The 12,489-nt window shown below is 45.9% G+C and overlaps 1 protein-coding gene across 3 annotated transcripts in view; it reads right to left on the reverse strand.

Annotated features, from left to right (window-relative positions):
• Positions 1-254: 254 nt before the first annotated feature.
• The window catches only part of E2F7 (E2F transcription factor 7), a 39,316-nt gene continuing 27,081 nt past the window's right edge, over positions 255-12,489 (reverse strand). For all 3 annotated transcript variants that reach the window (XM_079773462.1, XM_079773463.1, XM_079773461.1), the window contains 6 exons: positions 11,907-12,092; positions 11,344-11,413; positions 7,881-8,379; positions 6,555-6,810; positions 4,254-4,675; positions 255-2,967 (listed from right to left, as the gene is read on the reverse strand). In XM_079773462.1, coding sequence (XP_079629588.1) covers positions 2,797-2,967; positions 4,254-4,675; positions 6,555-6,810; positions 7,881-8,379; positions 11,344-11,413; positions 11,907-12,092 — 1,604 coding nt within the window. In that variant the 3' untranslated portion in view covers positions 255-2,796. The remainder of the gene's footprint in view (positions 2,968-4,253; positions 4,676-6,554; positions 6,811-7,880; positions 8,380-11,343; positions 11,414-11,906; positions 12,093-12,489) is intronic.

The raw sequence follows: 12,489 nt of genomic DNA on the forward strand, positions 1-12,489 counted from the left end.
ACCACCAGAAGGTCTCAGAAAAAACATCTGACTTGGGTTTCTGAGGGCCTGTTGGCTATCCTGCACCTGGTCATGGTTTTCCTGAAGACGGCACTCAAAAAGTCCACCAACAAACGTAACTAACATCTCTTCCATTTTATTGCTATTTTATGAAGCCTAATATTTTTCTAAAAAAAGAAAATCAGTTTACATGTAGTAAGTTACAAGTAAACAGCTATAGATAACATAGCCATTAGGAAAAAAAAGAACTAAATATGAAAACAAAAGCAGTAAGCAGCAATAAAATTAACACCTACATAAAACTAGCAGTGCAATAAGATAAGCAGAAAGCAGCTTTACACGGAAAGGAAAAAGTGATTTAAATACAGAAATAGCACCTTACACAAAGGAATTGAGACATGTAAACTTGGTAGGCAGATTCAAGTATAAAAGTTATACCCCCAACTCCTGTACCAGAATGAAAGGGTTTCACAAACCCTGGACAGTGTAGGGCACACACCCTCCTCAGTGCCAACTCAGAGCTGCATTTCCTTAGTAGGATCACCAATGATTGCTTTTTTCTTTTACTAAATCATACAACGACAGACTCAAGATTGCCACTGCCGCGTCACGGCCCCAGACACCCAAGCCCAGCTCAGCAGCTTCACGGAGTTGGTGGCTCTGTAAGACACAGATGCATCATCCGGACAGAAACCACCACGCATTATTTTCACATGTCACACCGCCACATGATGACGTGGGTGCTGAATACAAAAGGCGCCTGTTTTTAGTTTTCCATCGCTAAGTATGGTCACAGAATCGTGATATTCCCCTTTATAGGGTTACTTCCTAACACCCCTCAAGAACTGTGAATTCTCCGAGGTTTATGTGGTTATATCATGAACAGAATTTTTTATAAAAAAGAGAGTAAAGTTAAAGTGAGGAACTTCTAAGGACCGAGGAGATAATCAGCCTGTGTTTTGATTTAAGTGCAGACCTCTCGAGTGAAAATATCTGGGGCCAGTGCCCAGCAGGGCAGCTCTGACCTGCATCCCCCCGTGCAGGTGTATATACCGGAGTCCTGAAAAGAGCCCGTTTTTATTTGTTCCGATAGGGAACTCATCATTTCCGTTCAAGGTAATCATTACCATGCAATGGTGGATGACTGAACATTTTTATCTGTTGAACTCCAGAGAAGGTTGTAAAAAAGGGGAAAAATAGCATCTTGTAAACTTTAGAAGTTTAGTGTTAGTAAAATTTTATATGGTAGCAAATTTACTTATTCTAACTACCTACTTTTAGTTTTAAAAAAATCTTATGGGGGTAATAAGGCTAATAATATCCGGTAGTTAATATAAAGCTACTTTACACAGACTCCCAGAGTCTCTTAAATTAATATTTTTATTCTTTCATATAACATTTTATTGGGTCCAAAAATAAAAATAAAACCCTAAACCAAGATTCCAAATCTAAGCTAGAAATTAAAAAGAAGAGAAAGGAATAAAGAAAGAAAGAGGAAGGGAAGGGAGGGACTCATTTATTCTGAAGAAACAGGAGCGAGGTTAAGATCAATAAGTTTAGCATACAAAGATCTCGTCTGGCTACGTACTGAAACCCTGAAGTAATCCGGTGTGACAAAGGGATACTGCATAACAGCTTCCTGAATCTCGCAGTCATGCTGAACTATAAGCCCTGCATTTTCTGTCCTCTGAAAATAACTGGTTTGAATGCTCTTGGGTACTAAACAACCTGTGTCCACTTTCCTCTTACCCTTCCAAACTGAAGACAAACAAGTAAAAGAAAAAATAATCACCTATTGTCCTGTTACCAATTTCTACATTAATTCTTCAGAATTCTACCAAAAGGTCCTATTCAGATTCCAATTTCCCATACAATTACGTTCCACCATCCTGATTTATTCAATGAACAGTAATTGCTGTAAGGCATCCATACCTGACGTTTAATATTTAAATAATAATAATAAAAAAAGCACCCCACAGGGGCATGTAGTGAAGGACAGTGAACACAGTAGGGTTTTTTTGTCCACAGTTACCGAGAAGCAGCGGTTCGGCCGCTGCAGTTCATCTAAGTTCCTGTGCCCAGACAGGGTTAGCACATCCATTGTAGCAAGGTGTGCCATTCACAGTTATTTTGGTCTGACATTCTGTCACGTGTACCAACATTATCCACATTATCTCTAAGTTGTAAAGTAAGTGCAGGGCAAATTACAGGGGATAAGTACAAACATTCAAGTCGTCATACCCTGAAAAGCACGTTTTGCTGTAGTTGTAAACTTTCTGCACGACGTCCCATTCCGGGAACACAATAAATAACACGGGAGGCTTCACAGCGGAGGCTGTCTTCCTGACGAAGCCTAGGAAGCCGTAGCTTTTCAAACTGCAGGAAGGAAGGCTCTCTCACCACAGATCTACTCAGGGCGAGTGGAAATACACGTCAGGGACACTCACCCTGGTTAAGTGCTAGACAGGCCCCACCTTTAGGAAAACCACAGGCTCCAGTAGCCCGTTCAGATCTATTTCGAGCAAACAGAGAATTCTTGGAGCAAAACCACAAGTCAGCGGGCGCTTTCCCTGTGACTCCAGGCCCAGAGTCTGGGCGCGAACTGGTACTAACTGCGCCATTAGTAACAATGACTTTCAGGAGAATAGACGGTGATGGGAAGTTAACGTGAGGACCGGCAGATGAAAGAGGCGCGATGGCGGGCATTCTGCTTCCGCTCCAGCGCCAGCACATGGCCTGTGACACGGACAGGGAAGCTCAGGCGGTCTGAGGCACGCCATCGGGCAGGGCACCAGGTCAGTGGGCGCCGCCGCTGGGTATTTCAAGTCTCCGCTGCGCCGAGCTGGCGGTTTGCGACTGCTTGCTCTCTCTTCTCCTAGGGACACGGTCTCCTAGGCTGCCGGGCGTCTTGAAGAATGTCTCACAATGTGTGTGTCGGGTGCTCTTGGGGGTCCCTGGAGTTGGGGACTACAAAAGAAAAGAAGAGTAAATAAAAGCAGAAGGGAAGTCAAACTGTTCTCAGTCTCTGAACTGGAAGCCCAGTCCTGTGTCATCATGATCCCTGGGCAGGCGTTCCCTCCTCTTTGCTTTTCAATCACATTCAAGCGATTTATCTCCTCAACCCTTACCACAACTGGAAATTAACTTATCTTGTGTGCAAGAAAGGTAGCCTAACAAAGAATTTATAAGCCTGGCACCTGGAGCCAGGGTCTGGGCTCTGCCATAATGAGCTATGAGACCTTGGGCAAACGATTTAACCAGTATGTCCCTCAGTTTCTTCATCCATACAATGGGGACGATAAAAGTACCGACTTTAGAGGGTTGTAAACACTGAACAAGATAATACTGATAAGGTACTTTAGAGCATGCTAGGCAAATAGTAAGTGTATGTTTCTTGGCTCTTTCTGTTTACTGGTATTTATCCTCTCCTGTTAAATGTTAAACATTTACCCCCTTAACAAGCTCTAAGAGGGCAGGGCTATTATCCTGTTTACTGTTACACCTCACTGCCAGGTCAGTGCCTGGCACATAACTGGGGATCAGAAAGTATATGTTATGTTGTAATAGCCTTGTTTAAAAACCAACATGTTTATTTCAACGTCTGCTAAACTTCTGAGCCTCTGAATAACATGTTTAAAATATTTTTTTTGCCGCAACATAACTTTCTTTCGGAGAGAAAGCAATCACTTTGAACAATGCTTAATGCATGATAGGAATTTAACAAATACTTATTGACTGAAGTATAAATGGAGTTTGGGGAAGATATATAGTTTATATTAATCATATACACTTATCTATGTACATTTGCATATATTCTGAGTGTGTAGGCATATAGATGCCTCCTAAACATTGCATTTTAAGAAATGACAGATGCTAAAAATCTTGTGTCAGTATCAACACTTCTGAAGTTTCTCTTGTTTCTGTACAATTAAAATTCAGGGTGGTCTCCTTTATGGACCTAACGAAATGAAAACTCGGAGAATCTGAACATTCAGCATTCATCAAAAATTTACCTGAACTAAGCCTAAAATAATTTCCTCAGATTTAAAAAAAATAAGAAACATTTTTGTCTTTAAAGCACGAATCTCCTGCCTTAGGCCTTTGTACTTTATAAGCAGGTAACCGGGTCTGTCAGGGGAGCTGGGAGGCCCTTCAGTCAGGTGACTAAAAACCAAAGCTGATGAGATGCAGGCACACCCGTCCCAGAGCGATGAGCCTTCTTGTGCAAACTGAAACGAAACTTCAGGACTCACCTGCTGTAATTTCACCACGGAGCCTGGATGGCCTTCGTACACTGGGGATGCGGGCTGGATGGCGTTGTGGGGTCTGGACATCACTGGACTCTGGTTAAGTGAGTGAGGACCCTGAAGCTGAGGGTCTGCCGAAGGGAGTGTCGAGGAGTTTGGGTTAACCAGGGCTGCAGGGCCGATGAGAAGATGAGGCGTTGATCTAAGGCCGGGCAAGCGGAAATTCCCAGGTCCCGTGTTTGGGACAGTGCCAGGGGCAGGGGAAACTGGCCCGGCCATAGTGGGAGAGTAGAGAACGGGAAATGGGCCCAGTGTCGAAGACGGTAAGACCATGCAGGGCACACCGAGGGATGGCAGCTGACCCGAAGGGGGTCCCATAGCATGAGGGGTCTGACTGCCAGGTAAGAGCACGTTGAGACCATTTAATCCTGAAATAAGCAGAACAAGGTAAAAGTCAGCATGAAGGTCTCATTCAAGCTCAAATTCCTCAGGGCGCTTGCAAATGGGAGCCCCCAGTAAATCAACCCCACCTGAGCGGCCAGCCTCTCCCCTGTGCCCTCCCAGCTCGCACTGCCTCTTTGCAGCAGCAGCTCTGGCTGAAACCCCACATATTTCTGTTTGAGAACTGGGTGGATCGTCTCCTGAGGGGGATTTCAATGTGAGTACCACTGCATCGAAATGGAGGAGGAATGTGAACTTGGATGGGAAAAACTGTGTCTTTACTTCTACGACCTTCTAGCTGAAATTTAAGTTAAGATCACAGGCAACACATCACAACAGTGTTATTAGTACCTTGACTTTGTCACTAGAACAAAGCACAGATATATTCATAGAACATTACAGCTATGGCAGATTTCTGAATAGACTGTTATGCTCATCACAACTTTGAAATTATGGGAGTACTGGATTTTCTGTCACATCTTTTTATTACTATAATTAAAAAAACCATTTTTCTAACTGTATCTATAATAATAAAAGTGTAATATGCTAATTAGACTGGACAGCCGAACGACCTTTCGGACATCCTTCTGGACGACCTTCCAGATGAAGCCAGGGCTGTGAGGACCGAGCCCCTTGCACGAATTTCGTGCATCGGGCCTCCAGTTTCCATATAATTGGCTTCCTTTGTAATCCCTGTGTTCTGTGCACTTGTCAGTGTGCTGAGGAGGAATTCCTGGGCTGCACCACAGAGGCAAAGGGCCCATGGCCCTGACTGGGTTTTGTTCAATGCATCTGTAACACTGAGAATCATGTTTAAACTATCACAAAACACTTGCTAAGAGAATAAAGCATGTCTTCTAGAGGAGTGAATAATAACCAGTTCCTACCTACCTGTGAAGTGAACAAGGACTTGAGGAAAATCAATTTAAGTCTCTTTCCATCCAGAGCAGCTTCATGTACCCTGTGCATATCTAGATTAGGTATCTATTATATTTCAGCTTTACTTCAAAATGGTAACAGCATTTATTGAGTCTTACTAAGTGTCAGGCACTACCATTCTAAATGCTTCAGATATAGTCTCATTGAACTGAATTTTCACAGCACCCCTCCCCCCATGAAGCAGGTGCTGTTAGGACTGCCGTTTTACCAATGAGGGTGGCTGCAGACGCGTCTTACGCTCCCACAGACAACGGGTGGCTTTCACACCCAGCCCTCTGCTGCAGCCCTGCCACCGGACCAGTCACAGGCCCAGTCCCTCTGGACAGTCAAGAGATCAGCACACTAGGGGCACACAGTGGCCGACTGGCTCATACTGTCACACTGCACCAATGCCAGGCTCAGCCGAATTATAAAAAAAGAATCATTTTTTGAATTGGTTGTGCCTTTTTAAATTTTAAACCCTCACCCAAGGATATGTTTTCTTATTGATTTTAGAAAGAAGGGAGAATGAGAGAGAAACATGGATGTGAAAGAGAAACATAGATCAGTTGCCTCCTGTAGGTGCCCCAACCGGGGATCGAACCCACAACCTAAGTATGTGCCCTGACCAGAAATCGAGCCCACAACCTTTTGGTATATGGGATGAGGCTCCAACCAACTGAGCCACCTGGTCAGGGCAAATAAAGTTTAATACATTTTTTAAAAAAATCACCTGCATAATACTTTCCCCATTAACCTTGAGGTTGGTGAAAGTCTAAGCAGCCTCTCCCTGGGTTTCATCAATGGAGGACACAAGAGGGCTAAGAGTCAAATGACTCGGAGGCTCCTAGATGAACTGCTTTGGTCAGGTGACACGGAACAAAATTTAAAAATCCAACTGATGGTCAATTACCCCAAGGGCCTCTGGGACATGACGACATCCCTTACCGGCTGGTGGCTGCACGTAAAGACACTGCAGCAAAGAGGGCTCGGTGGTGCCTTCGTTTTCTTGCAAAGGCTTTTCAATCTCTGTGTTTCTTGGAAGACTCCCCCACTCAGAAGAAACGAAGCCATGTGCTGGAGCCGTTCCCCAAACTCCCCTTGCAGCAGGGAGCTGGCTATCCAAGTGCGTGTCTTCCAGGGACACAGACGCCCTGTTACCCAGCATCTTGGGAGAGGCAATGTCTGAGGAATCTGAGGATTTCTAAGCACAACCAAACCAGGAACCAGAAAAGCAAGTCACAATCCCAGCAGCAAATCTTAATAACAGCTTTATCAAAACAACTAGCATAGAAGCAGGAAGGTCAAACACAGCCGTGCACAACAGTGATTTGTGTATGTCTGTTGGCTCGGTCACGTTTCAGGAATGGTCTGAAGATCAACGTCACGTCTCAAGCATAGAAATGGCGGAGATTTTCATAATGGAAAACTGGCCATGATGTTCAGACTGTGAAATAAGTTTCTCAGCTGCCAGCCCTGAAAGGGTGAGGATGCCAGTCTTTGAGGGGCCTGATAAGAATTGCGGTGAGGCTCACAGCTGTCTTGGTTATCCAAGGCACACACCAGTCAGTCTTTCATTTCTGTTCTGCAACCCATGCTACATACACACGTAGGAAAATTCGCCCGGGCAGGAGAAAGGGCCTTAGTTAATGAACTGATTCCCACGAAGGGCGCCCAGCGGACCCACTACAACCGGCTGCGATGCCAGTGCTCCTGCTGCCTGCGAGTCTCACTGGTCACGTCTCATTAACCTCTGAATGGCCACTCAGCGGGGGACGTGGACAGCTCCTGCTTTTGCTCTTTTCACTTCGTGGGGAGGGAGACGGGGTCTCTGAGCAGAGATGAAAACTGACCAAGCACAGACTCTGAAAGTGAAGTAGTGCCCACGTGCCTGACTCTGGGACTGAGTGGAGTCCTGGATTAAGACGGTGTCGGTGATCTCCATGCATTTAAAACAAAAGGACGGAAAAAGACCGGGAGGAAACATACAGGCCTGTGAACAGTGGTGGCCTGTGTGGTGGCATTATGGGTAGAATTTTTTCTTTAAACGTTTTGTCATTTTATACAAAGTGTGACTTTTATAAAAATCACTTTTCTTACAGTACTACTTTATGGCAAGGTTTTGGGGAAAGCTAGTTTAGGGCTTAAATATACAGTGGCCCATGAAATACCGCCTATTCCAGACTCAGTGGCTTATTAACCTCGGTGTGTCCTTATTAGGAAGGAGCTCCTGTAACAGGACATCCCTAAACACACCCACCGGGACGCCCTTACCTTGGGCATGACCAGGGACAGAGGGCCGTCTTCGTAGCCCCGGCCTTGTCTTTTGGCGGCCGGCTCCTCCTCTGGCGGCTGCCTCTCCTCACCCAGGCGCTTCTGGGCTGCGGGCGTGGACCACAGCGCTGCGGCCGCCGGGGCCTCTGAGCCTCTGCTGTCCCTCTCGGACCCGGACTCCGGGGGCGGGCCCTCCCGCAGGCTCCCACACAGCATGAACAGAGAGGTGGAGGGCACGTACAGCAGGGGCTGGCCGGCCAGCAGGGCTGGCTTCAGGCTCTCCATGTCTGAGGCTGCAGAAGCGAGGGAGACACCTACTTGTCCATTCAGACCATTCTGTGTGGGGAAGGCCTGGGAGTCCGTTTGGGGCGCGGAGAACACCTGGTGGGCTGAAGGACTGACACAGTATTCTGAGTCCACAGGGGGGACAGGGAAAGGAGCGGCGGGGTCCAGGCTGCTTGATGGAAGCGTCACCCCCGCACCGTCCAAGGCTTTCCCCCTGTAATAAAAAGGAACGTAACAGGAACCACTGAGTTACCGCATTCAGCCAACTCCTGACTCTACTTTTCTGAAGAGACGCACCAAAGCAAGAGTGGGGGAAAACTGCTCGGTTGTTAAAGTGGATTCCCTGAACACACGTGAGCTAAGCTAACCGCAGAGGCGATGACCAGGCATAACCAGGATGAACGGTTGGCAGGGGGTGGGGGGAGCTGATGGCTAATGGGGGAGTCGCTCTGGGAGGATCTCAGTTTAGAGCTAATACTGGCCCCTCAACTGCCTCTTCCACATCTAATAGTTATCAGTTACCCAGCAGGTACCCCTTACCAGGCACATGGGTACTACAATAATTAGCATAACATTATAATACTTTGCATAATTATTATAATGCTAGAGGCCCGATGCATGAAAATTCATGCACTGGAGTGTGGGGGGGTCCCTCAGCCCAGCCTGCCCCTCTCACAGTCTGGGAGCCCTCAGGGGCGGGAGGCGACCCGGCGATCAGGGGAACGTGACGCCCCCATCACACCTCTGCTGCTGCCACTGCCGGCAGCACAAGCCTCGGCCGACCTTGGTTACCTGAGCCTCGGGCGGCCCTGGGCGACTGCGGGGCTGAGGGGACTGGGGGACTCTGGAGGCAGGCGCGCAGAGTGGCTGGACCCTCCTGGGGGCGGGCCTGGCTGTGCCGTGTACCTGCCACCCTGGCAGGGCTGAGGGGACTGGGCGCCACCATCTTTGAGGGCATAACAGGCAATTAGCATATTCCCTCCTTACTGGCTGTGGGCACTGCCATCTTTGAGGGCATGACAGTCAATTAGCATATTCTCCCTTTATTAGATAGGATTAGTCACCACTCTCATTCCCCCCGTTTACTAGGGAACAAAACTGAGGTTCAGAGGGTAAGCAATCTGCCGAAAGTCACCCGAGGGGCCTCTTGCTCAGTCACTGTGAGAGATCCGGGCTGCTTAAGAGACTGGACCAACTTTGATATCAAGGATATATCCACTCGTCTCAAATCCTCTGTGAGACAAATGAAGTGGTCAGTGAGTAAGGAAATACACTTATCTACAAAATTATTCTTTTCTGTCATTCTTGTCCCATTCTGCTCAGTATTACTATAGACTTTATAGGCAACACATTCAAAATCAAGGTCCGTCAATATGTGAGATTATAAACATCTGGCCTTTTAATACAGAAAAATTTCCAAACACTAAAAAACAAAATGTTTACATGTTCAGCATATTTTTGGCAATAGATGAGGAAACTCCTTTAGAAACTGGTCAACAGAGAAGAGGGATTTCTGACTACCTTTCTGATGGAATCACGGAGACCCGGATTGCCCACAATCTCACTGTCCACTGGGCTGCTGGGAACGAAATGGAGCGCTCCAGGCTGCAGTGCTGAGTGCCTGAACCACAGCCCACTCTGAGGAAGTGATCACGATTACCCAGCTCTGTGAAACTCAGTGTGTCCACACTGAGCACATTACCCACCTTCCTACCCCCAGCCGCCCACCGTCAATCTCTCCATCTCCACCACTGTCAGCATCACCGGGACCCAGGTGTTTCTGCAGTGCCTCCTCCTGCTCTGGTAGGTCCTGCTGACTCACCGTTTACACTGCTTTCCATCTCTGGCTGCGCCAGCTCAGGCCTGCACCACAGACAGAATTGCTGCAAATGCTCTGCTCTGTGATCTGCTCACCTAGAGGACATTCTCTACTTCCAACCCCACCTGCTTCAAGCAGCCAGAATGGTCTTCCCTGGTGAACTGCAATGGTCTGCACCATCTGTCTCCTAAATCCAAACCCTTCTACCTGGCTTTCAAAGCCTTTTGCCAACTTGGCCTACTTACCTCCAACACCCTAAGCTCTTCTTCTGAGTGGTATTTCCTTTCACTATTCTATTTGGATAAATCATTATCGTTAATCAGCTTGCTGTCCCTCCACTCCCTGACCCTGCCTCAGAATCTGTTTGTTTTTTAAAAAAATATATTTTATTCATTTTTTACAGAGAGGAAGAGAGAGGGATAGAGAGTTAGAAACATCGATGATAGAGAAACATCGATCAGCTGCCTCTTACACAACCCCTACTGGGGATGTGCCCGCAACCAAGGTACATGCCCTTGACTGGAATCGAACCTGGGACCTTTTAGTCCGCAGGCCGACGCTCTATCCACTGAGCCAAACCGGTTTCGGCAGAATCTGTTTCTTCCCACATCAGCCATTATAAACGTCTCTTGTTCCTTCTTTAGCATTTCCTCTGATATTATGTGACTGCTGTAAAAGGAGAATAATAGTACCAACCTCAAAAGATTGTTATGATTAGCCCTGGCCAGTGGTTAGAGTGTCGGCCCATGCACCAAAGGGTCATAGGTTCAATTACTGGTCAAGGGCACATGCCTGGGTTGCGGGTTCAGTCCCCAGCCCTGGTGGGGGCACGTGCAGGAGGCAACCAATTGATGTGTCTCTCTCACATTGATGTTTCTCTCTCTCTCTTACCCTCCTTTCCTTCTATTCTCTCCCTAAAAATCAATGGAAAAAATATCCTCAGTTGAGGATTAAAAAAGATTGTTATGATTAGATGAGTTGATATACATAACTTCTGGATTAGCACCTGGCAGTCACATGTTACAATGATGACAAAGTGATTCATAGACTATGATGCATCATTTTTCAGTGTCACACTAGTAGTGATTTATCTTTTTTGTGGGCATTTGTTTTTTATTTTTTTTTCCCTATGAGCTTTCATAGCTCAGGGGATAATTTTTTTGTACTTTTGTGTCCCTGATGCTATATCATGCACATTGTTTTGCATAAAGGGAAAACTTACAAACTTTTAAATAAACAAATGGCTGACTTTGGAGCAAGATTGCTAAAAGTTACCTTTGGGTGGGTGGCATTTCAGTTTAGTCAAAGTTAACATTCGGAAATAGAGAAGAATACATCTGGAATTTTTAAGAGACTTACTGTGAACTGTCTTCTATTTGCTGTTGGTAAATAGCTGCCAGATTTCCAATTTCTAGGAAGCCACCTGGTCCTATAAAGTAAAAGGAAGGTCTAAGAAATACAGCAAGAGATGTATACATACCAGTTTTTTACAGCAGGACGCATTTTCACAGCTCAGGGATTATAAGACTATCTCAAGTCTATTCTGATTTTGATTCAGAGTGAGAAATTTTAAGAAGCTAGCTGTTACTGGTAAATTCAGGTCTCATCGAGAATTGGTAAGAAAAACAAAACAAGTGTTGCTTTGTATAGTAAGGCAGATGCATTTTTGAGATGCATCAAACAGGTCATCCGTGGCAAGCTGATTGATCTGCCAGGCTGACTAGTATAAATATGAAGGAAGGGGCCCATGGTCACACCCTGTGAAGTCACCAACTCTCTACCCCAATAGTTGTCCCACTTCAGGTAAGTGAAAACACAGGCAGGGCCTAGAGAGGTGACTGGATTTAAAGGGCCAGTGCGTGGGTAAGGCTACGATGACATGGGCTGACGGAGTCCAGGGTTCGATAAAGGCAGGTAGATACCTTGTTCTTCCCTGGAAGGGCTGCTGGGTTCAGAGTTCACTTTCCTGTGAATCCTCTCAGAAGCTGGAACTTGGTTGAAGGAGCCACATCGAGCCAGCTTCTGTGTAGCACAGGCTTGAACTTTGCTATATGTTTCTCTTTTCAGTTCTGGTAAGACAGATGCAGAGACATCCACTAGTTCTTCGTCTACATAAACGAAAGATTTGGCAGTGTTGTTACACAGCTGTAATTCCGGACAACTTTACCTTTTAAAGATATGGCTTGGAAAGCCTATCATTGTAATGGAGCTACCCTATAAATGAGAAACTAAGACACTCCAAAGAATTATATGAGCCTGTCTCAAACCCCAATTTCTTTCAATGTACAATTTTTTAAAGCTAGTGGAGGACTATAAAGTGAGACTAAAACCATATGTATTCTAAAATTACCTAACCTGCAATAAAAGTAGAGCAAGATGTTTTTCACCCCAAAATAGAAGGGACCTGACATTTTAGATACTTTCTTTGGGCAGAGTATCACAGGGAAACCCAGCTATGCTCAGCCCAACGTGCATATTTTGAGACTTTTTACGTTAATTGAAATC

The sequence above is a fragment of the Cnephaeus nilssonii genome, assembly GCF_951640355.1.
Source record: "Cnephaeus nilssonii genome assembly, chromosome: 6".
NCBI classification, from domain to species: Eukaryota; Metazoa; Chordata; class Mammalia; order Chiroptera; family Vespertilionidae; genus Cnephaeus; species Cnephaeus nilssonii.